This window comes from Microtus oregoni, unplaced genomic scaffold, assembly GCF_018167655.1.
Source record: "Microtus oregoni isolate MIOR12 unplaced genomic scaffold, Mior012 000024F_ref0000369, whole genome shotgun sequence".
NCBI lineage: Eukaryota > Metazoa > Chordata > Mammalia > Rodentia > Cricetidae > Microtus > Microtus oregoni.
In genome coordinates this window covers 24447635-24473870 of record NW_024543083.1, presented here as the reverse complement: position 1 = coordinate 24473870, position 26236 = coordinate 24447635, and the positions used below count along the sequence as shown (strand labels likewise).

Sequence of the window (26236 nt, the reverse complement as noted above, 5' to 3'; positions counted from 1 at the left end):
GTGGAAAAAAGCACAATCAGAAATGTTATGATTGATTAATAATCAAGGCAGTTCGTCTCTTCTTTGTCTGTCTTGATTATCCACTGTACTTGCACATTGAACATGTTCTTAGTGATGGGAACTGGGCATGGGTTTGGGATATCAGGCAGAAAGAACCCCATTTGAATACTACTAGATGCACCATTTAGTTGCTTGAAGGTATAGAACAAGTACCTCTATATACTTTGGAAATCAGAGTTATATCCCCCATCACAGGGTGATATTAAGTTAGGTGACCTCAATACAATGCCTGGCATGAGGCAGCTGCTCAGTGATGTACCTGATTATATTACATTGCTAAAGGGACTGAGTTCTTTTATCCTTCATGAGATATCTTTAGGGATGGGTTAGGAGTGATATTATTTGTTCTTTCAACTCTGGCGGTTTCTCTGTAAGAACATCTTTCTGATAGAGTTAGGACATTCTGCTACCAGATATTCATGTAGCAGCCATGTTTTTATAGTGTCAAAAATAAGGTAAAAAATAAAACAGATATGGTATGTACCACCGTAATCATGGTGTCTAGGAGGTTGAGGCAGGAAGAGCAGGAGTGGGAAGCCAGCCTGGACTTCCCAGTGATATTCTTTTAAGAAAAGCTAAAATAAAAGGATGCAGTTTCTATTTGTATATTTAGAGCTTTGAGGTAGACAGTCAACACATATCAGAAAGGATACTCGGAAGGAGAACTAGTTCTGGCCACTAAACGAGACTGACAAATGGCTTTTCAGAAGGCCAGGCACTAAACTAAGGGGCAGTGACTTGGCCAACAGTGAAGTAGAAGGAAAGCGACACTTGAACAGTGATGAGACTGCTCTACTGACTCCTTAGAGCTTGGGCCGTGGGGCAGTAGGTGAAGACACGGCAGGAATCCCACACCTGTTGTACCTTGGTGGTCCTGATGCAGACCCAACGCTCACACTAGAAGACAGGAGAGAGAGCAGGGTTTATGGCACAGAGAAATTTAATCTAGGCCATGTTGAGTCTGAGACCATGAGATGTCAAAAGGAGATGCTGATGGAGATGCCGATGGAGATGTTGATGGAGATGCTGATGATGGAGATGCCGATGGAGACGTTGATGGAGATGCTGATGGAGATGCCAATGGAGATGTTGATGGAGATGTCGATGGAGATGCTGATGATGGAGATGCTGATGGAGGTGCTGATGGAGATGCCGATAGAGATGCTGATGGAGATGCTGATGGAGATGCTGATGGAGATGCTGGTAGAGATGCCGGTGGAGATGCTGATGGTGATGCTGATGGAGATGCTGGTAGAGATGCTGATGGAGATCTAGCAGAGGAAGAGCTGGCATCAGAGGAGAGTTTGGTACCAGAGCAGGAACCTTGGCACCCATCAGCTCTGTAATCCTTCAGAGAAAGACTGGGCTCATGGCTAAGAATGGGCGAGGTGTGCAGCTCGGGGAGCAAGCAGGGCTGATGTTGGATCCCCTGTGGACATTCATTTCTAGAGGCAGAACAAGGAAGCACTTACAGGAGGAGGAAGCTCAGACCCAAGTGGGGAAATTAAATTTCCATCCAATAAACTACACAGAATGGGTTGCCCACAAAGAAGTACCCAAGTCAATTACTTAGAACCCAGAAACCAACCTAAAGAGTCAACCTTGCTTAGTTCTACATTTCATTTTCAGGCAGGTACCTCTGTCCAGTCCCCGAAAGCCTTCTGTGTTATCATCCCCTGACCTCTTCCAGCAGTGGTTCCTTGGGAGGCTGCCCTCAAGGAGGTTAGGCACCACACATTGCCTCTAACTAGTCATGCGTTCACATGTATGTAGAAGACTAGATTGAAAAAGGGAGACATTGAACTTTCCAAACAAAAACCTGAAGTTAAAAATACTTGTTACTAAAAAAAAAAAAAAAAAAAAATACTTGTTACTAGCATGGCGAGATTGCTCAGTGGGTAAGGACTTCTACTACCAAGCGTGATGACAGGGCTTTGATCCCCAGGAACCCCGTGTTAGAAGAAGGGTCCTGACTCTCAGAAGCTGACCTCTGATCTGCACTCACATGTTGTGGTGTACACACAACACACACACGCATGCGCGTGTGCACGTGCGCGTGCACAAAGTTCATTGTATCAACATGAAAAATAGTTGTTTTTTTTAATCTTCAACAACTTATTTAAATAAGTTTGTCCTTAGAGGAGGTGACCTAGGATACATGGAAAAATCTGACAGCCTCTCAACACTTTTGAGAGCTGTTTACGCAAGCTGATAATTCTTTGTCAAATTCGATTTGAGAACTGTCCCCCTTGCTGTAACTCTGTCAGTACCGCAGTGATTTGACTGCCTTCCATCAAACTGTTGGTTAACTGTGGCCAGTTAATATAGTCAGACAGGGTATCCAAACTGCCTAGACTTTTCTCCATAATGTGTCATTCGTGGTATGACCCTCCTGAGGTTGTTCTGAGCAGTGAGTGGCGTGTGAAAAGCCCCTGCGGTGATGCTTGCTTTACACTGGCACCCGATAAAGGACAGTTGTTAACAGGGCAGAGGAAAGGGGTCAGATCATGGGTTCTGGGTAGGCATGAGAAGGGAGAAGAAGCGGTTAAGACAGTGAGGGATCATGACTGCATTTGGGATCCATAAGGATAAAGAAAGGAGAGGAGACCTTAAAACATTTACTGTTGACCCTGGGGGCTGGAGTTCACACCAGACAGTTGTATATTTGTTGCTGAAGGTATACCTAACCTAATGACACTCAGGGTAAATGTAACTCCCAGTGCTGTGTGACATGCGCCATATACCTAACTCACAATGTTGTGTGACACACAACATATACCTAACCCACAGTGTTGTGTGACATGCAACACATACCTAACTCACAGACCTTTGTGACACACAGCACATATCTAACCCACAGTCCTGTGTGACACACAACACATACCTAACCCATAGTGCTGTGTGACACTCAGGATATACCTAGACAAGATTGTAAGAAGTGGTAATACTAGGAGAAAAAATGCTTAGAATCCTATATTAGATTTAAAATATCATCTGGGGATTAGGAAATTAGCTGGAGAGACAGCTCAGTCAGTAAAAGTGCTCATTGTCCAGCATGAAGACCTGAGTTCACTTCCCCAGCACCCACAAACAAAACAGGGTGCAGCGTTCCAGCACTGGGAAAATAAAGATAGGATAACATCTTGGGCTTCCTGTCCAGCCAGTCTAGTTGATCTGTGAGCTCTGGATTCAATAAGAAACCATGTCTTAAAAGCAAGGTAGTGAGGTTCTGAGCATGACAGAGCTGACTTCCGGTCTCCACATATGTGCACATTAACTCCACATATGTGAGCTTATATACCTGGACCTACCCACACATACACATGAAAGAAAATATATGTAAAACATATAAAGAAATCTTAACACTTATCAACATTAACCAATGATATTTTAATGCCAACTTTGAAAGCTGGATGATGAAAGTCCTTTTCATACTTATTTATTAATTTGTTTGTTTATTTATGGAGTCAGGGCCTCACTATGTAGCTACCCTGGAACTCTATGTAGACCAGAGGCCTCAAACTCATAGAGATCCACTTGCCTCTGGTTCCACTAAAGACATGTTCTCCAAACCTGGTGAAAACCATCCCCCCCTTTTTAAGTAGGAGAAGATAAAAGAAGAAACACAAAATAAGAAACATACTTGAAAAATAAATGAATATACACTAAAAAATTGTCCCAAACCCAAGGGAGTTGGAAAGCAAACGCTAATGCCTTTTATTAATGAAGAGATATCAGGGGTTGTGATGGTGATCTCAAAGTCTGGGTGTCACAGTAGAGCTGGCCGATGGGTTCAGGATGTATTAGTGCTGTAAAGAGTAAAGACCTACCATGCCCCCACCCCCTATCATCAGAAATCCAGTCCAAGGGTCCTTGGGACCCTTGAGTTAAGTCTATGTAGATCAATGCAAGACTGCAAACTTTCAGTTCTGGCAAAGCCCTACCATCTATTGTCACCATTACAGCATTAAAAGAAAAGATCTCTCTCTCTCTCTCTCTCTCTCTCTCTCTCTCTCTTTCTCTTTCTCAGAGCATAATGAAAGACTTTTTTGTTTCAGGGGCTTCTCTTTATAAAAACTTTTTATGATATCCTAATGGCTCACTCTCTCCATGGGCACGGGTGAGATAATTGTCCACACATCACAAATCCATCCACCAGAATTTGGGAGTTCTGGTTCGGCTCCCAGGTGGCCAGCACAGGACAGCTCAGGAGGCAGAAATCCTGCCACCTCTAGTGCCACAATCCTGCTGTTGAAAAGACCAGTGCTTTCTCCTGGACCGCTCTGTGACCTCAAGTCAGTTTATCAAAAGGACCTTTGTTACTAGGGGGATTCTTTTTCCTCTTTCTTTCTTTCTTTCTTTCTTTCTTTCTTTGATGGAGAGTAGAGTAGGCTGGTTGGGAGGCTGATTGTGGAGGGATAAAGGGAACATAGTGAAACATGAAGACGTGGACACTTTTGCATGTATAATGATGAAGCACACATGACTAAACTATATAGGCAGGAGTGTTTTTGATTCTAGTGTAGAGAAACAGGATAGAGTATCCCACTGGGGATAATGTCTTTCTTCATTAGCATTTGTGCTGAAAACAGGCCTTTTATGAGGTGTGGGACTTTAAAGGGGGCAGTGGTGCTATTCCTGTGAGAACCGACACCATCACTACAAGATGTGAATGCGGTACACATGCTGGTCTGGTGGAAGGTAGCAAAAAAATCTTACTAATGGGAACGGGTCATTGTAGTCTCTCCATCAGTGTATGTGCCTCTTACAATGACATTAAAAGCTTGATGTGGCTGAGACTCAACAAAGAAGGGCTCAAAAGGTGAAACTAGAAAGAGGAAAGAGAAGGTCTAATCTGACTCCTACCCGCAATATCTGTGGCCAAGCTTTATGAATTTAGAACATTAAAAGTTCAATATTCACAAACATTTACTGTGAAAATTTAGTGTGCTTTGTTCTCATTCTTAATGTGTATTAGCCCTGGTCTTGAAACATGTAGGATCTGCTGCTTTTAAGTGTTAAATATTGATGATTGGTGTTGGGGAACTATTGATTGAAACCGGTGACGGTAGTTCTGATCAAGGTTACAGATCAGTGACCACTCCCTTTCGGAATACAATGCCATATTGCTCATAGACCAATGCAAGTACTTTCTTCTATTCTTTTCCCAGTTCTTGAGTTCCATCTATGACTGTGTGTGTGTGTGTGTGTGTGTGTGTGTGTGTGTGTGTGTGGTGTACGTGTGTTCGCTCATGCATGTGCATGCATGCCCACATGCGTTTCACCCAAATTTCTCCTGAGTTTGAGTTAGAAATGAGTTTCTGCTCACATTGCAAGCCCACAACTTCAGTAAATGGTGTTAAGAACTATACTTTAGACATAGCCTTAGTCTACCAGCGATGTCCATGCAGATTTTGTGCAAGCTCTCTTAGCCACAGGTGAACAGCAGTGTGAGGATTTCTCAGTTGAGTTGGGTGCTTTTAGGAGCCCCATCATACTGGCCTGACCAAGGTCATTTTATTTAACTGAGAAAACCCTAGGTCCCATTTCCTGACCCAGGTTTCACCACGATCTCCCACCAATTTCAAGAGTGCTGAGTACTCATGGCGGAAGCATGTCAATGGAAAAGTGGCCATCACATTTGTACATGAAAAGTGTTTGCCAGACTGGAGAGATGGACCAGTGGTTAAAAGTGCTCACTGTTCTCCCAAGGACCCAGGTTCAATTCCCAACACCTGATTTCCCACCAGGCAACTTACAAGCACCTGTAACTGCAGGTCCAGGGGACCTGACATTCATTCTCTTCTCTCCTCACTGGGCATCTTCGTGTATGTTGCACACATGAACTCATGTAGCCTCACATCCACACCCAAACATAAAGAAAGGATCTTTTCAGAAAGTGTTTGAGGGACTGCTAAGGAGGTATTCTTAAGAACAGCCAGCATCCAGCCACTGGCAGCCTCCTCTGCCTCGCTCTGGCCCCCTCTGAAGTACCTGTAGATCAGAGTGGCAATTTCCCATTTGGCTAAAGTAGGAAAGTTTATTTATTACGCACAAACCTTTCTGTAGATCTGCTTGTGATATCTGTATGACTTTCACATTTCCTTTGCTAACAGATATGTTTGTAGAATTCCAAACATGTCCTTGCCCACTCATCCTGCTGTCTACACGAGGCTTTTGGTCCACAGGCATCTCATGGCCCTGCTATACAAAAGGCTTAATATATGTAACATGTACCTGGCCTTCATGGAAGTCTTTTTAGATCACTGCTGGGGTTATATGCACCAATGGGAAGGTCATCAGAATTTGGGGCTTGTTATGTATGCAGGAAAGTCTTACTGTTGAGATGTAAAGTTTGAAGGTTAAGTTTGTGGTGGAATGTTTTGAGTTGTTGGCACCGAAGAAGTCTAGCTCATAGGTTGAGCATCTCCGAGTGATCTTCTGCAGATTACTGTAGTAACAGCTTGAGGCAGAAGAAGAACTGGAAATTCTCAGGGAAAAGTCTAGACTCTTGACCTATTTCTCCCCCAAGCTGTAGTGGCTTCAGCCAAGGAGAAGATGGGAGTTTTTGAACACACCCATCAATCTTCTTTTTGCCCTGTAGATGAAAGAGGGAGGGTTAAAGTGAGAGGTGATAGTCTCCATAATTATAGCTGATGCTAATGATCTGGTTTGCGGGCAATTTCTCCTAGTCTAGAACCCTGATGGCAAAGCTCATTGGGACTATGCCAGGATTGACTTGAGGGAGGGGCTGTTGGCATAGTGTCCGTCAGTTTAACTGCTCATCACTTACTCCAAAGAGCATATTATGCCAAGGAAACCAGGATCACAGCAAAGCAGGTAATGTTTAGTAAGCTGGGACTGTCTGCCATCACCATGATGGGTAGGGCCTGAAGCACTGGGTATGTGGGAAACCTGAGAAACAGGTGAACTGCTGGGGAACCTTCTGTTTGTGTGTTTGTTTGTTTGTTGTTTTTTTGAGACACAGTTTCTTTGTGGGTAGTCCTGGCTGTCCTGGAACTCACTCTGTAGACCAAGCTGGCCTTGGATACAGAAATCTACCAGCCTTCACCTCCTGAGTGTTGGGATTAAAGGCATGCACTACTATGCCTAGCTTGGAATATTTTTTAAAACTGACAAAAAGGAGAGAGAGAGAGAGAGAGAGAGAGAGAGAGAGAGAGAGAGAGAGAGGTGCTAAAGTCAAGGGCCAAGGTGATCACACAACCCTTTGCAGTAACAGTAGCATTTGAAACAATGACAAGTCCCTCCAGATTCTGTCTCCAAGAGAGCTGGAGTGAGCCCACTGTTCCCTGTCCCTGTGACTGAGTGCAGCTGTAAAGCTGGCTGGACAGAATGTATGATGCCAACTGCTCCAGGTCTCTGAGAAGTGGGTGGTAGCAAGCACACAGCGGGGGCAGAGGCATCAGAATTTGAAACACAACCCAGCTACCATATGTTTTGTGTGTAGTGTTCTTCCATGAAGAGCTGACTCAGAGGTAGACAATCCAGAGGACATGCTGGTGTGGGCAGAATGATGTTCTCACTGGAGCAGAGGGAAAAGGGGCTCCATTGAACAGAGTAGGGGGTGGGGATGGGGCTCAAGCTGTGTTCTCTCTCTATCTCTCTCTTTCTCTCTCTCTCTCTCTCTCTCTCTCTCTCATTGTGTGTGTGTGTGTTCCTCTCTCATCGGTAGTCAGTTGTGATACAGTACAATAGTGGTGAGAGCTGGACAGACACCTAAAGCTATGAAGGATGACTGTCTTAGGGTTTGTATTGCTGTGAGGAGACACCATGACCACAACAACTCTTATGAAGGAAAACATTTAATTGGGGCTGTTCACTTACAGTTTCAGAGATTCAGTCTGTTATCATGGCGGGAGCATGGTGGCATGCAGGCAGACAGTAGTTGAGAGTCCTACATCTTGTAGGCAACAGGAAGTCAACTGAGACACTGGGCGGTATCCTGAGCATTGGAGATCTCAAAGCCCACCTCCACAATGACATACTTCCGCTAACAAGGCCACACCCACTCCAACAAAACCACACCTCCTAATATGTAACTTCCTATGAGATCATGGGGGCCAATTACATTCAAACTACCACAATGGTGTCTTAGTTTCCTTTTTGTGGCTATGATGAAAGATCCTGACTAAAGACAAATTAGCAAAGGAAGGGCTTATTTGGCTTAACAAGTCCAGAGTCCATCATTGAAGGGAGTCACAGAGGCAGTAGCTTGAGATTCCCATTGTATGGCACAGCCACAGCCACGGTCAGACAAGCAAGACAAGATGCTTGCTTGTTTGTTCTCAAGTAGCTTCATCCTCTCTTAGCCAGTTCAAGACCCAGCCCATAAAATGCTGCCTCTTGAAGTGGGCTGGGTCTTGAACCTTTATCACTGAACAGTCCAGACGATCCTCCCACTGACATGTCTGCAGGCCATCCTGATCTAGAGAATTCCTCATTAAGAGACTCTTCTTAGGTCATTCGTAGTTGACAGTTGACCCTAACCAGCACAGAAAGGAAGTCCTCTTGCTGACAAAAGCAACTGTGCTCTTCATGTTCTCTTTCTGACTGAGATGCAGTTTCTGGGAGTTTATGGTTGACATCACTTCTGCACTGTGCCCATTTGGATCAGACTCTAAGCAGCGACTCTACTCTGAGGGCTGAAACGTGTTAGACCCATCCCACGGGTCTTGGATTGACCCTGTGATGGGGTGATGAATGGAAGATAGACCTCCAACAGCTTTATAAAGACCTTTGCCCTGAACTGTCGGTCCAGTCATAGCAGGGAGGAGGCTGGGAATTCTCACCCTGGACTTAACCATGTTGACCACCGTCTAAAAACACGGTATGAATTCAGTATGACCCTCTGGATTTAAGTGCTCAGAGTCTGATAATCATTGCTCAACATTGTTTAGCATCTGAGGAAGTCAAGGTGACCTTGGTGCCCATGGGCAATGACAGTGGACAGTCACAATCATGGCCGTGGTATAGATACTGGAATTCTCAGACGAAGACCTTAGATCACTATTACAACCACAGTCGGGATCTGTGGGATTGGGAAATGGGTTTCTGAACAATGTGGCCTTATATAATCGCCGACATTATAAATGTGTGGATGACCTCAATGATAGTGTAGTTAAAGGAAGAGTTTGCAGATATGAAAATAGAGAGAAATTACCCAGTCTTACCCAAAGAGACAGAAACATTGAAAGAGAACATCATAGATGTGTGGGATAACATAACAAATGTCCACAATTTTGCACAGAACACTGTAGACTGAAGGAATTAATGGGCAAAAGATAGTTTTGATAAAAGATACCAGTTTTTAGATTTAGGAAGGTGAACAAATGTAAATGAGAGAAACTCAAGGAAATCTGGGCTAGACCTGCAATAAACCACTTAAAACCCAACTTTTTAAGCTGGGACTTAGTTCTTTCTCTAAATAAATGAGCAATTTCATCTCATTAGTATGCAAATTTGTTTTCATTTTGCTGGTGAAAAAATGTATATGCATACCAAAGAATTGCTTTAAAATAAACTTCTTTTAAAATTTTTTTATTAATTATTATTATTTTTTATTTTGCACATATGGATGTCTTGCCTGCATGCATGTCAGTACACAGTGCCTGCCAAGGCCAGAAGAAGGTGCCAGATGCCCTGGAACTGGAGTTACAGGCAGCTGGGGTTGTGAGCAGCAGTGTGGGTGCTGAGGGTCAATCTGGGTCCTCAAGGAGACCAGTCAGTGCTCTTAACGACTGAGCCAATGTTCCAACCCCTAAAATAAACTTCTAAATGACTTATTATCAGGTAATATTTGATTTGGATACTTATTTTATATAGCTATGGTCATATGGTCTGTGAATGGGGAATTTTAAGAAGCCTTGGGTTCAAAACAAAAGTCTTACTGCTAGATGGAAAATGAGGCAGTGTGTATAGTAGAACAAGCTGATGCCATGCTTGTGGATTTTCCACTAGAAGCCACAAAGGCTGGGATGAGCTATGCTTGGCCTTCACATGTGAAGGTGGGATGATGACACTCTTAGATAAGAGGAAGACTTGGTCTCAAAGACATAGCGACGAGAAGATAATTCCGTACATCATGAAGAAGCAGACAACCCCAACAGTGGGAGGTATTTTGAAAATATAATTATTGTCAAGTCCATTTGGATGTGAATAATCCATAGAAAGCAAGTGTTGAACAATGGGTGGAGCCTTCGGTGTGATAATTGTAGTGTGAAGAGGAGACGGATCAATGTGGTGGTCAGGGTCACCACTCGAAGAAGTGAAATAGTGGTTTTAAGTGTACGAGGTGGCGCTAGTGACCTTGTTCCCCTGAAATAATGCACAGCAGAGATGAAACTTGAGGAAGGAAAGACTCATTTCGGCTCTTGGGTTCAGGAATTTGCCTCATGGTGACTTGGTCCCGGTCACGTGGGCAGACATGAGAGACATGATATCATTATGGCAGTGGAAGATTATATTGGAGGAGGGCTCTTCGCCTCAGGACTGACCATAGAGCAGTGAGCAAGGCCGAAAGTGGACAGAGATAATACACCCTCAATGACTCACCCCTGGAGACCTACTTCCTCTTGCTTGGTCTCTCCTTCTGAGGTTTCCACACTGAAATAATGCCATCAACTGAACACCAAGCATTTGAAACATGAGTCCCTGGGACAATTCATATTCAACCTGAATCACTGTTAAAATTAAGTGCATATTAAAATGCCAAGAGCAACAACTAAAAGCACAAAACAAAAACATAGTAAAAACTCAGTAAAGAAAATAGAATAAAAAAGCATTTCAAATATCCAAATGAAAATAGGAAAGGGAAAATATGGCATAATAAAATCAGGGGAGGGGGTACAGAAAGTAATAAAAGGTTTATCTAAATCTTATCATAGAATTAATTACATTAAATATGAATTACCTACTTAGCAGTTCATAGAAATTGTCAGTGTTCCTAAATGATTGAATATGCTATATATAAGCAATGTTTTTTTTAAATATAACATTAATGGCTTAAAAACATAAGATCTTTTAAAAAAATACAGTGCAAACCTTAACCAACAGAAAGCTGGTTTGACCATGTTAGTGTCAGAAAAAGCAGACTTCAGGGTTACGAAGGGTATAGAGGAATAGTACACAGAGAAACTGGATGTTTATCAAGTGTATACAAGCATATGAATAAGCTCAAAGGAGAACATGGATAGTTATGATCTGGACTTTAGGATGACTCCCTGCATGATTGCAGGAAGGAGTAGACTGAAAACCAGGAAGGGTGGAGAAAACCGAAGGACACCATCAGACTCTTTGATCCAACTGACTTCCCTTGGATTCCTCCTCCACACCATAGAGAGCACACTCCTCCGAGTGTGCTTCTCGGGGATCGCTCACAAGGTGAGCCGAGAATAAACTGAAGTTTAAGGCAAGCAAAACAGTGGAGAGGATCAAATGATCCAAAGTTGCTTTCTTCCCATAAGGGGGTTTAAATGGAAGCCAACCACAGAAAGATAAAATTGAGAAGTCTTCAAATACAAATCAATAGAGCACACTTTTATGTAGCCCACGAATGAGAAAGGAGGTCCCCCAGGAACAGTAGACAATATTTGGTATGAATAAAAATTAAAATATATTCTATCATTATTCATGTGACCAGTCAGAGTAAGACTCAGAGGGAGATATGTAAATGGAATGCTCATTTTAAGAAAGAAAACAAAATCCAAGATTAAGTCATTGCTCACTTAAAAGAACTAGGGAAAAAAAGAGCAAAAGTAAACCCAAAGTGAGCAGAGGAAGGAATTAATGAGCAGGAGTTGATGAATTTAAAGCAGAGAGTGACACAAACTGGTGGAATGGAAACCTGGTTCTTTAAAAGTATGGATGGAATTGAAAAATATTTAGGCGGATTGACAAGAGACATTACCGATATAAGACATGAAAGAGGGTGTCATACTACAGTCCTCACAGACAGTAACAGTATAATAAACAAATAAACAGCTCTATATCTGTAAATTCAATAATTTAAATAAGAGAATCAAATCCTAGAAAGAATGAGCAACCAGAACTTTCCTGAGAAGAAATGCATTGCCTGGCTAGCCCTGTCTTCTCAGTGGACGTAAGTCTGAAGCTTTACAAAAGGGTCACATTGTCAAGATACTCCAGGTCCAGATGGCTTCACCGGAGAGCCCTCCAAAACATTCACAGAAGAACTAACATGTGATCTGATTTAAAACTAGAAGGGCAGACAATAATTCCCAACTCATTTCATAAACTCATCCTTATCCTGATGCCAGAACCAAAGATGGTACTGTAAAATAGAGACTATATTCTTTATGAACAGAGGCAGGAAAAAAAACTCTATGAATTATTAGTAATGTGAATTCCACAATATATAAAAACAGTAATAGGTAATAGTCTTGTGGTTTAAGGCTTAGGGTGGAAGGGTTAATCCAGGGCTTGAGAATCAATGAATGTAATCTACCGCATTGACATACTAAAGAAGAAAGCTCAGATAACTGACCAGACAGCCAACAAAATTAACTTAATAGCTTCTAATAATTTATGAATAAGAGACAAGTTTCTTGATAATAAAAGTTTATGACTGATAGAATAATGGGAAAGATGAAATAGCCTGCCTTCGAGATTGAGAACGGGGCAGAGATTTCCTGGTTCCTGGTCCACATCATGCTGGAATCCCTAGCCATTAGAACAAGGTAAGACCTGCAGATAGAAATAAAGCTATTCTTACTGCAGAGAGCTTGACAGGCCAGGGAGAAAACTCACAGGAAATCTTCCACAAAGCTGCTACTTGAACTACAAAATTGTGCTGTCTGTCTGCTAAATAGTTTAGCAGTTCCAGTGGAGTTAACCGTATCCATACCCTAAGAACCAGAGGTTGCGTTCTGACTGTCGTGGATGAATCTCAGCACTGTGCTCAATGATAGCAGCCATTCTGGAAAAAGAGTATGACTCCACCCTTAGGACAATCTAGAAAAGGCAAAATGAGGGATACAGAGAATGGCTTGGTGGCTCCTCGGGATTAGAAGTCTGTTAGAAACAGTAAAAGGAAGTTTTGGAAAGCTGACTGTATCTTGAATGTGGTGTTATGTTTGTTTATTCATTTATTTACTTATTATTCATTTAATCTGTAGATTTTCTATCTATCAGAAGACCTCAGTTTTATAACTGTTAATTTTTAAATATTATGTTGACAGTGCAAGTTGTCATGGTCATAAGTAAATGGTTTCTGGTTTCCTTACAACTGCCTGTTGATTAACCAGATCAAGGCTGTTCAGTAGAAATGTTTAAAGTGACAAACATGTCCCAGTATGTCAAATCATAGCCCTTGTGGCCACTGAGCACATGACTAGAAAAATTAACTCTTTAATCTGATTGATTTAAGTTGGCATCGGCCACACATGAATGCTAGTTCTTCTCCCGGACAGTACCGATCTAGAAAATTTTAACATCATTATGTCAGACAACAAAGAAATTCTATTTATTTAGTTGGATTGTTTTTAAAAGACAAGTTTCTACTATATAGCCTAGGTTGTTGGCCCTAAACTCATGATCCCCCTGTCCCTGTCTCCTGAATGTAATGCCACACCTAGCTTTTAACTTTATTTGAATCAACTAATTAACTGAATAAATTATTTATCTTTATTTGTTTCTGTGTTGCTGAGGCTCGAAGCCAGGAAGGACCTTGCATGCACCAAGCAAGTGTTTTGCCACTGGGCTACATGCTGGCCTGAAATTCTATTAATTTTCATCCATACATTATGAAGTGACCAGAGACTATGGGTTGATTTTTATTTTTGACATCGGGATTCTTTTCTAGTTGTAACGCCTATTGATAGATATATGTAATCTGACTTGTGTAAGTGCTGTTTTCTGGAAATACCAAGAACTGGCTCAGCATAAACGTGGTAGTGGGTGAGTTGTCTGTAGGGAAGGTGTAGAGCAGGTCGAAACCCAGGAAGTAGTTTATTTATTTATTTATTTATTAAAGATTTCTGTCTCTTTCCCGCCACCACCTCCCATTTCCCTCCCCCTCTCCCAGTCAAGTCCCCCTCCCTCGTCAACCTAAAGAGCAATCAGGGTCCCCTGCCCTGTGGGAAGTCCAAGGACCACCCACCTCCATCCAGGTCTAGTAAGGTGAGCATCCAAACTGCCTAGGCTCCCACAAAGCCAGTACGTGCAGTAGGATCAGAAACCCATTACCATTGATCTTGAGTTCTCAGTAGTCCTCATTGTCCGCTATGTTCAGTCAACAAATGCGAAGGAGTCTCCTTATCTCTGGGAGAATTGTTTAAAGACTCCCCAGTGGATGACTGAAGCTACTGATTTGATTGGTAGCTTTGTGTTTTTCCTATGCATTACCTGTGATAAAATTTTAAAGTTAGACACAACTAATATTTTATCAACAACGATTCATAATAAAATAGAACAATTAGAAACGGTATGCTGTGATAAAAGTTATCTTAATATATTTCCTCAAAATTCTTCCTGTATTTTCACCCAAGGGAAGCAAGCACCTTACAGCTTGTCTTTAGCACATCTGGAAGATCAGAAGTCACTACTGATCTTGTTCTTTGGGGGCATTAGTTAAGTGAACAAGACTTGAACACAACACTACAGTCTAAAAATGGTGAGCTTGCTCCCAGAGACCCTGCTAAGTGATTGATGTGCAGGTAATATATACAGCGTGGAAACACTGGACGGAGATGTGGAGTGGATTGGGATGACACACCATCATGTTACTCCTAACAGCATGTGATGGGAAACCTACAAATTATTTATTTCTGGAATCTTCCATTTACCCTTCTCAGTTCATGATTAACTGTATCTGAAACCCCAAAAGGGAAACTGAGGAGAAGTAGTGACTACTGTTTTGGCTGTTGGTAGGTGTTGAAAACATGGTGGCAGGCACAGTCTGAACCTGTGTCACTCTAGGTATTAAGAACCACAGCAGAACAGGCTTTAAGCGCAAGTCACAGGACACCTTGAGTTGCCTGGAAATCAGCACACAGATCTCAGGCCTCCTGAGGGGAAGCATGTGTAGGTAGTGGAGTGCTGTCTCTGACAAGCACTGTGGAGGCTAACAGAAGTCACAGCTGGCCCAGGGGGATGGCTCAGTGGGTAAAGACCTGCTGTACAAATCTAAGGACTGGGCTCCGGATTCTCAGCACCCACGTGGTACAGGCAGGATGGGGTTCAGAGGTAACTCCAGTGCCTGGAACTCAGAGGCAGTGGCTCAGGTAGTCTATGGACTAGCTCTGGGCTCGATGAGAAACCTTGCCTTGAAGAAGAAGCAACTGAGGAAGACTCCTGGAACCAGTCTTAGGCCTCCGTGTATGTTTCTATACACACCTAAACTCATGTGCAACCACACACACGCGCACACACACACTCATGCATGCACATACTCACGCACAGAGACACATGCACTGAGTCTCATGTACAAACACATTCACATACAGAGACACATACCCATGCACTCAGTCACTCATGCATGCACGCGCACACGCACATGTGCAAGCACACACACACACACACACACACACACACACACACACACACTGTACATATTCAACTCCAGTCAGGCTAAGTTCAGCTTCGTGGTGGAACTTTCTGGCCAGTACTGCTTTACACTTAGTTTGGACTTGTTCCCTGTCATGCAGTGCTGTGTGGGAAAGTATTCCGCACCTCCTTTTCATGTGTGTTGACGTTCCATTCCTCGTTTAATTGGAAGCACCTTGAGGCCAGAGGTTACTTCCATAGCTGCGTCTTCTTTTTTTAAAAAAAAAATGTGGCAGCCTTTGCACCCTTCATGTTTCCCGTGATTCAACCTTACAGAAGGAATGACGCCCACAGAGCGGCAACTCAGCCCTGATTAAATAAGCCAGCGATAGAGTAATTTAGTTTCTCTGTTCTTTGACCTTATAACAAATTCCAGTGAAAAGAGCTCCAGGTTTCAATAACGCTGTATCTCTAAAGCAACAGAGACTAATTGGGAAATACCATTCTAAGGGCTGTTTCAGGTGGATTTGCTGCTTCTCAAACATGGGGCATAATTGTCTCCAGAGATTGGGACCATGCACTGACTGGCTTTGGTTGTTACCGCAGGATAAACACAGACACTCCCCCAAGGGGAGCTCACCTGCACATTCTGGAAACCAGTGCAGAATGTAAATAGAGTTGAAAGTTTTTGCGATCCAGACAGCAGTCTGTTATGAAGTATAATGAGTCTTCGAAATGAAGTCTGGGGCCTTGAGAGATGGCCTAGCTGGTCAAGTGTTTGCTGAGTAGGCAGGAGGACCCAAATATGGTTACCATAACCCTCCTGAAAAGCTGGCCATGATGCGTCTGTGATTGCAGGTGTGTTCCTGGGCCGGCACCCCTAATCAGTTTGCTGACTCGGTGAACTTCAGACTCAGCGAGAGTCCCTGTCTCAAAACATTACAGTGGAGAGGAACTAAAGAAGACGCAGTCGACCTCTGGCTTCCGCACATATGCGTGTGCACATGCGTACACTAACCCAAACACGATGTGGTAATAGGTCACCAATGTGACCCCACACACCCAAACACGATGTAGTAATAGGTCACCAATGAGACTCCATACACCTAAAACGATGTAATGATAGGTCACCAATGTGACTCCACACACCCAAACACAATGCAGTAATAGTCTAATGAAGAGTGATAGCTCAGGTTTGGGGTTTCCATAGTTTTCTTGCCATTTTATTTTTAGAAAATTTAAATTTTTCATCAAAACTAAAATAAAAAAAAATCCTACAGACTCTTATTTTTCTCACATTTTGCTTTCTTTGTCTGGAATCGCTTTGTAGCCATCTGTCCCAGAGCCTCGGATTCTCCTGTCTCGGCCTCCCACTCGGCCTCCCAGGAGTTAGGATCCCAAGTACGCATCACCACACTCAGCCCCGTGCCTCCTTCTTTTCCTTTCTTGTCTTCAGATGTTGGTTAGAGGAGCTAAAAGCAAGAAAAAAAAAATAGTGGATATCACACTATACTTTGGAATCTGCATATTTAATTTGTATTTTCTTATCTGAAAGATATCTGGAGAAGCTTTAGAGTGTAGCCTCATTTCATATATTTTATGAGGTAATAGGTATTAACTTTCTTTTATTAAATATTAACTAATATTAACTAAACTAATATTTAATAGAGTTGATAGAGTAACCCACAACCAAAAGACAGGGTGCTAGTTTCGGCTTAGATTCTAACTCTGTATGATCAAGCCTGCTCTCCCGTTTAGGCTGCGACATCGTCCCCTGTCAAAGGACAAGGTACTAGATAGCTTCTGCTGTCTCCAAGGTCTCACCCATTCTTACTCTAGTCTGACCCGTGAGAACCATTCTGTTAAAAAGCCTGCCGCAAAGCCGGGAAGCAGAGTGGTCAGACCCTCGCCGGATCCTCGTGTCTGTGGCCTCTCCTGCCTGGAGGGAGACCAAGAATGTTTGCTCTTCAGATACTTAATTGCCTTTTCCATCCTCTGTTGCATCTAATCCAACTTTAATTGAAATTGTTTCTTCTCTCATTCTAGAAATACACTTAGCTTAGTAAATCCTGAACTAGAAAGGCCCTGGAAACTCCGGAACTTTCTGTTTTCCTTGAAGTCTCTCTTGTTGAATTTTTAAGTTGTGTCTTTTTATCGGCTTTTGTGCAGCCAGGGAAATCCGAGCTGGCGCTGGCGCTCAGGAATTATTCTGTGGAGGATTCTCTTCTATGATTTCTTTTCGCAGTTTGCACTAATATTCCACACCGCACAATACTCCAAATGCCAGGCCTCTGCTCTGGCCCAGGCTTTTGTATGGAGTCTGGGCAGTCCGTGTTAGGTGTGTGACGCTCCAGGGAACGCACGTCCCTCCTTCCCTATGCTGGGAATTGAACCTGGACCCTCATGCCTCCTAGCAAGTGCTATACCACTGAGCTACACAGCAGCTCAATTGCATGTTGGATAATCCCTAATTTATTCATGCTAGAAAATCTGGTTGGTATTTTCTCAAAGAATAGCTCATTTCTTATACCCATTGGTCAGTTTCTTCACTGATGAAGCTGTCTACATATTGTCTGGTCTCTCACAATAGGTGAACGTAAAAGCCACTTCTCAATGGGTATTTTCTTTCATTGGGTCCATTGTATACTTGCTTCCAAAGAAACCTTGCTATCAATATGTGTGTGTGTGTGTGTGTGTGTATGTGTGTGTAATATATATATATATATATATATATATATATATATATATATATACCTGCAATGCACTTATCCATCAGTTTAATATCCTTCACAAGCTTATACAGCTTGGCTCTCTCTGTCTCTGTCTCTCTCATATGCTTGCGCGTGCATGCACGTGTGTGTGTGTCTGTGTGTCTGTGTGTATCTCCATCGTAGCCAATCTAGACAGGAAGCCAGCCGTTCTCTAAAACACCATGAACCTTCTAACCACATCATCTCTATTTATCTTTACTTTGCTGCCTGGTGAGCTGGCCTTGTCTTTTCTCTTCTTCCATCTTTCTGTATGCACCTGTGCTGTGTCCCTTTGCTTCCTCAGTCTCCCTGAAGCTCTCGCCAGGTCTCACCATGCTTTCCTTGGTGTCTCCTTTCAGATGGGAAGTCATCATCTTCCTTCATTCTTGTGGGTCCCTCTCCCTCTCCTGTGAATGATAAAGCTGTAGTCAACATGTCTTCATCTTTAGCCAGTTGCCAAAAGCTTAGCAGCAATTTTATTTTCAGAGTGTAGGTTCACATAGGTGAAAGGCTTCTAAGGGATACAATTTAACTAGCTCACAAACACCTGGTAGAATTCGCTGCAACTGTAAGGCAGATCCTTCTCTTACCCGGTAGGATGCCCCTGCCCTGATCCTGCACCGCCCATTCCGCCTGCTCTCCCTTTCCTTCTCGGAATGAGTACTCAGCCCCACGAGGCTTATTCTCTACACCCCTCTGGAAACGCCTCATCTTGGTAACTCCTTCCTTCAGTGTATGCTTAATACTTAGGTCGTTCGGGCAAGGCACTTTCTGGGAACACAGTTTTAACACAAAGTCTGCAAAAAACTCCTCTTTTTCCAGAGCTTATGGTCTAGTGGGGGTGCCTTTCTTTCTTCTTTGACCTTGCAGGTTCGGGAAGAGGTTCACCTCTCCTTTGACATCATTCCCGTTTGCTCCAGCCCTAGTTGTTTCCTCCTGAGTTCTCCTGATGCTCCCCGAGCCGCCTCGCCTTTGACAGGTCCTGCCCTGTATTTCTTTGTAGTTAGGTGTGAGTTTCTTTTCTACTCCGGCGTATTTTGAGCTTCTGAAGGTAGAAATCATTTGTTTGTGAAGAAAAGTGTACACTCCGTGAATCATGTATGCCAATCCTGTACGTATTTAAACTATCCTTAGTAACCATACGAGGTTACAGTGAAGCTTTTTCACGGGGAGCAGTCCAAAGCCTTTGCCAGACGGTTAGTCATTACAACTCCTCATGACTCTGTCACTCCGGGCTGCCGCTGGAGTTTACTCTTCTGCCAAGGAGGCATTCCAGTGCCAAGCACCGCCTCTTCTTCACACCTTGTCAACTGGGCAGGTCACCTGTGGGATCCCCTGGATCATGGTTGTAAATCATCGCTCTCCCTGAAGCCATGACTCCAGGGACTGAAGGCAGGCGGCGGAGGGGGAGGGGGCTGCTCATTATGACTGTGGGTCAGTTTTGACCTTCATGCTCTTCTGTTGTCTAAAACTTGTCTCAAATGTTTTCCTTGCCTGTTATTATTTTGCGCGTGTGCGCGTGGCTGCATGTATGTGCACACACACAGGTGCACACACGCCTGCGAAAGCTGGAGGACAACCCTAAGTGTCATTTTTTTTATCAGCAACACATTGTTTATTTCAAATTAATCTTTTTTTAAATTTATTTATTTATTAAGGATTTCTGCCTCCTCCCCGCCACCGCCTCCCATTCCCCCCCCTCCCCGACCAAGTCCCCCTCCCTCATCAGCTCGAAGAGCAATCAGGGTTCCCTGACCTGTGGGAAGTCCAAGGACCGCCCACCTCCATCCAGGTCTAGTAAGGTGAGCATCCAAACTGCCTAGGCTCCCACAAAGCCAGTACGTGCAGTAGGATCAAAAACCCATTGCCATTGTTCTTGAGTTCTCAGTAGTCCTTATTGTCCGCTATGTTCAGCAAGTCCAGTTTTATCCCATGCTTTTTCAGACCCAGGCCAGCTGGCCTTGGTGAGTTCCCGATAGAACATCCCCATTGTCTCATTTGTTCTATCGGGAACTCACCTAGGTGTCATTCTTTAGGCATGATGCAATTCAAACCAATCGAGACGGGGTCTGCCATTGACCTGGAGTTCACAAAGTAAGTTTAGGCTAGTGGAGCAGTGAGCTCCAGATATCTGCCTGTCTTTGCCTCTCCGTGGCTGACATTATATAAGGCTTTTTTTTTTTTAAAGGTTCTGGGCACTGAATTTGGACACTTACACTTGCAAGGCAAGCGCTTGATCAAGTGAGCTATCACCGCAGCCTTTCTTGCATACGTTTCTGATTTGAGGCTAATAGATATCTGTCATACAGTTCATCCTGCTATTAACAGAACAGCAAAGAAAGCTTGTGTGTAGCGTTGACAGGTATTTTGAATTCTTCTGCATGGTCTTCCAATGAAAATTATCCATCTGAGGCCAGAGTGCAGCTGACCAGACTCTCTAGACCTGGATAGAGCCACCTGTTACTGATAGAATCTGACCTGTGACATTAGCCACCTTGGCCTCACGTGCTAAGTCAGCAGTTGGCTTTGGTTTTAATTTAAAATTTGAGGTATATGTTTCTTAAATGTTTTTTTCTGATGGTTATTTATTATGTTGAGAGATAGTAAATATGCACTCGTGTGTGTGCACGCACACACGCGCGTGTATGCCAACTGTCTGGGATTCAGATCCTGCGTTGCACTCAGTGGTTGTACCATCAGGAAGGAGGCAGGTTGACTCTTTTAAAAATAGAAATCTTACCGGAACTTATCTTTCAGACTCCTTGTAAGGGTTAGGTGCTTCTATCTGTGAACAGAAAAGACCCATATCTGGGTGGAGACATTTATGTTTAGATATTGGAAACTTCGAACACATCTTTAGTGGTTGTTTTCTATCCACTTGGGTAGTTGGGCTTTTATTTTTGCTTATTCACTGATTTGACATTAATAGACAAAGAGGGAAGTGTAATCTTTAGCTGTTAATATTAGGCACAATGGTCTGATACTTCCCTGGAGGGCCTTAGGCTGTGAGGGCCAATGACGTTGTCATGGTGGCCGAAAGGAAGGTGACTACATCAAATCCATAGTAACTAAGGGGAAAGACAGATACTGGTGTTCAGCTGGCTTCCTATATTCAGTGATCTTTCTTTCTCAGCGGAGTCTCTTTGGAAACCGCTAACAGACACCTGGAAGTGTGTCGCCTAGCTGATTATTTTGTTGTTGTGGTGGTTTTTTTCTTTTCCCCCTGAAACAGGGTTTTCCTGTGGAACAGCCCTGACTGTTTTGGAACTTGCTTTGTAGACCAGGCTGGCTTTGAACTCATAGAGATGATCTGCCTACCTCCACCTCCCAAGTGCTGGGATTAAAGTCATATGCTACCCCTGCCCATGTCCTAGGTGATTCTTAATCCAGTTATATTGACAATGAAGACTGACCTTCATAGATGCATTGGGTAGATTTTTCTGGATTTATAATAAAGGATTCAGCCATATTTAAAGAGAATTGATTATTTGAGGGTTGCATTGATAAAAAGCTCCAGTCCTGAGCCCCAGGTTCAGACTACAGTGACTGACCAGGAGGAGAGAGTTAAGAATACTTTAGAAGGGAAATTCAAGACCAAACCATTTCTAAAAAAAAGCATAAGTGGTATAATTCATACGTTTTTTTTAAGTGCATGAAGCCTTGATATGTCAAAGGATTCAGTAAGTCAAAGCATTGCCTACTTTAGTGATAGTTATTGAGGGATTGTTGGGGATACACGGTAGATAACGTGTACTACACTCATTGATGAGTGGAGTTCATGACAAAGCCTCAGTAGTGCCACAGGTGGAACCCTGGTGTCCCCAGCATGGAAGGAGTTAGCAAAGGAAGAAACTCATGGGGACTGAGGGTGTGAAGAGCCAGAAGATGACAGACACCAAAGCTTCTGATTTGTTGGCTTAACATTGGAGTCAAACATATCAATCTAGTAACAAATGAATACACAGTCCGCATCCCGTACTTACTGGGCATCTAAGGTGGCAAGCAACTAGAGAAGAGACGGTCTGGCATATAGGAACCAGGCTGATGGATAGTTGTAGCTATTGGATGTATTGACAGGCCAAAGAGGGTTGAATGTTGTCACAGCTTCCCAAGGCCAGACTGGGAATCACTCCCTATAGGGGAGAAACTGATTGACACTTGCCAGAGAGTGGCTTGAGATAGGACCTGAGTTTCATGGTAGTGTGTCTCCGAATAGGCTGAAGCAAAGGAATGGCACAACAAGGTTCAGGTGGCCCAGCCTGCTGATCCACTTAGGGAGCCTCCCAGCTCAGCAGTTTGGAAGAGCTGTCAGGTATGGGGGTTAATGCTCATCATGCTCATCGTCACAGACCTTTTGGGACTGAGGCAGGAGGATCACAGGCAGTTTCAGGCTAGCCTGGGCTACAGAATAAGATCCTATCTTGAGAAAGGAAGGATGGAAGTAAATTGGAAGGACCGTGTTGGGGACTTCGTGTTTGTAGTGACTAGCTTCCGCGGTACCTTTTCTCTGTAGTTTGGCTGCTGTGTTCATGAGGAAGCTGTGAACTTGCTGTGCAGACATCATCTGCAGCCCAGATCTGTCTGGTAGTGAGAGTGGGGTCACTGATGGGTGTGTCTGTTTGGTTCTCAGGTGAGAGAGTAAGGCTGCCTGTCTGGGGGACTGGGTGATGCTGTTTGAATACAGTATTTTTCATTTCTTTCTTTGTTATTATTCTTTTTCTCCAGACTCCATTTTTCCCCCTCTGAGCTTTGTGTGATGGTTGATGTCTTCCATGCACCTTCATCCCCTTCTCTGCCTGAGAACAGTGTGATGGCGTTTCATCTATCAGTACAAAGCCGAATGTTGTCTAAGTAAATCTGCCCTATAGAGTCTGGTGTGTGTGTGTGTGTGTGTGTGTGTGTGTGTGTGTGTGTGTATCATTGTATGTTTGTACGTGTTTATATATAACACATACACACACAAATGTAGGAGGTATTCAGCGTGGGCTAATAATGAGCTTGCTACAGATGGTGCAACGAACAAGACATTTTTTTTTTTTGCATAGACACGGAATTGATTTTTTTTTCTTCCCTTCCTGATCTTAGACATAGGATTTCTTTTTAAAATTTTTGAAAAGCAGACAAAGCTGCGACACAAAACCACAAATCCTGTTGACTCCTACCAGTTGTGCTGTGAGCTCCAGAGAGCCTGAAGCTGCGCCTGAGCTCCTGACATAGTGACCTCATTCCCCGATGCTGCCTTTATGGGCAGTGGCGGAGCTGCACTGCTGCTGCCCGGGCAGCAGCTTGACAGGGTGACGAGCCCTGGTTTTGCAGAGACTTGCGCAGTAACTGGAATTCATGGCAAATAGCTCACTGCGGCTGAACTTTGATTCGGTGTGCTATAGAACCGCCCTAAAAATAAACAAACAACAACAACAAAAAAAAAATAGGACAATGCAGCAGGTCTTTGATTGCAGTTTGTTGAGTATATGATGCCAGATCAAATTTTATGTGTGTGTTCTTTCTTCAAGCATTTTGGAGGTATGTGCCCTTTTACTTTTGGTGATTAAAAAAAAAAATGTGTCGGGGAAACTAATGCATGTGATGGTGTCTGGGTCCCTTGGAGAGGAGCGTGTGCTCCTTAGTCCCTCTGCACCTGGGGTCTGTCCTGCCCTCCAAGTCCCCACACTGCACCGCACAGACAAAGGAGCTAACTGACACACACACATGCTGTAGCTTTTCTGGGAGCGATGACTCATTTCAGCTCACAAAGGATTCTGGGCAGGGGAGTGAGAAGTCAGGCTGATTGGTCCCTGCGACTTCACTTTGCAGAGAGGCATCGGAAGAGGAATGGCGCTGCAGATCCAGAGACACCGCAGTGGGAAATTGGCTCAGTCCTCATGGCTGGGATCTGTGGGCTAGGCGTGCGTGCATCAGGATCCAGCCGTTTCATGCAAATAGGACGAAAGGGTGGTAAAGATGATTCGCCCCTCCCCCCGTTTGTAAAACCATTACCAGCAAAGTACACCCACAGAGCCTTTGGTAGGTGCTTTTGACGGAACTTGTCTCTGCGTCACAAGCCCTGATTTGTAAGAAGAACCCAGGATTCTTTAGCCCATTTCAAATATTTATACCTTCCAAGGTAAAGCGTCGGTTTGTTGTTGTGTTCCACAGGCCTGCAGTAACCCAATCTGAAATGCTCATTTAGGATACGATTGCTCGAACGTTTACTCTCTCTTCTTATTACAGATTCTAGGACGTCCATTTCTGTTACTGGCTCCTTCTTGTGCTTGGATGAGTTCCCCTAGCATGCACCAGGCTTTAGCATCAAAGCTACCTGGGGAATGGAGCCAGTCCAGAAAGGGTCAGGTAGGTTTCCCCTGCTTTTATTTCAAAAATTGTTGTATGAAAAAAAATGATATATCTATATATGTTAAAAATGTCCATACCACCTGTGACCTGGGCGAGTGGACCTCTGAGAAGTGGTCTTACTGTTAGTGTGCCCTCCACCTTCATCTCAGGCAGTCCGAACTCTCCCATGGAGGCTGCCCATTGCATGTGACCACACCATCATGGGCCATTGCTGCACTGGGGCCAGACAGTCAGCAGCTGTAGATCCGAGGCTAGGAAGTAACTAGAGTGCTTGGTATTTCCATTCTCTGCATGTCTCTCTCACTCCTCAGAGGGAAAAAGATCCTTGGATTCTTTTTTTCCTCTTCATTTTTTTTTTCTGGACAGGGTTTCTCTGTGTAACAGACCTGGCTGTCCTGGAACTCACTTGGTAGACCAGGCTGGCCTCAAACTCACTGAGATCCACCTACTTCTGCCTCCCAAGTGCTGAGATTAAAGGCATGGGCTACCACCACTGCCTGGCTCTTCTGTTTAATATACAGTTCATGAGATGTGTGTGCGTGTTATTTGTCCTGGGACCCCATATATATCACACTTAAGGCTGAAGGAGTCCGATTTACACACTCAGAGACCGCATGCCCCCCAGACAAGGGTAAGGGAGTCCTATTTACACCCTCAGAGCCAGAGGCTTTCTAAGAACAGCATCACATTGAGGCTTCTATGAACTCACAAAGTTGGTGTATTTCATTAGGATCTGATTTAGGATTTTGATTATTACAGGGCTATTATTTTTTTATAACATCCATGAGCTTTTCACACAAAATCTTTTTTAAAAAATGGTGAAAATACTTGCCGGATTGCATTCACCAACACAAAAACGGCATCTGAAAATATGATTATTTTTTTGCCACCTCCCCAAATGTAGTTTCAATATTGTTCTTTAGTAACGAAATGTCTCAGAGTATTAGGTCCTTTATGTAATTTGCATAATTGGAATGTTTTAAAAGAAGTCCAAGTCTCCATTGGCAGGTCCCCTCTTCTCTCTCTGTGGTTGCGGCCATGCGCACAGTTCCCCCTTCCACCAAGGGAAAGAAAGCGTGGTGCCTTTCTTTTCTCATCACTATGGATGCTTTGGTTCGTTATGATTGAGGATGCCAAGTCGGTCTCAAAGGATGCTTGGTCAGGAGAGCGCTTGCCAAGGAACCCCACAGCCTGCTAGTGCTGCTGATCCTTGGAGCCTGCCTTTAAGACCCCTCTTCCACATAAAGTCTCCCAATGGAGGAAATTGCCGCAACATGAAGTTTGTTCATCCACCCGATCTCCCTTCCTTTGGGTTTCCGTTGTGTGTGGTCATTGTACAGGCGTCATCACACAGGGACATCTTTGTGCAGAAGTTATGGTGCCTCGTGTCTCTGCACCCCTCCACCTCCTTAGCTTCTTTTTTCTCCCCCCTTTCCCTCCTGCTAGTCCCCTGTCCAGTTTCCCTGCTATTTTCATGCCACGTGTAACGTACATGATTTTATGTATCTCTGTAAAATCTAACTACCACAGACAAGAGAAAATATGCTATT

At 43.6% G+C, this 26236-nt stretch overlaps 1 protein-coding gene across 2 annotated transcripts in view; it reads left to right on the top strand.

Annotated features, from left to right (window-relative positions):
• The window catches only part of Stox2 (storkhead box 2), a 110168-nt gene that overhangs the window by 50073 nt on the left and 33859 nt on the right, over positions 1-26236 (top strand). Inside the window, exon 2 of one of the 2 annotated variants that reach the window (XM_041673550.1) lies at positions 24564-24683. The exons of the other annotated variant lie outside the window; for it this stretch is intronic. Coding sequence (XP_041529484.1) covers positions 24659-24683 — 25 coding nt within the window. The 5' untranslated portion in view covers positions 24564-24658. The remainder of the gene's footprint in view (positions 1-24563; positions 24684-26236) is intronic. 2 annotated transcript variants of the gene reach the window in all.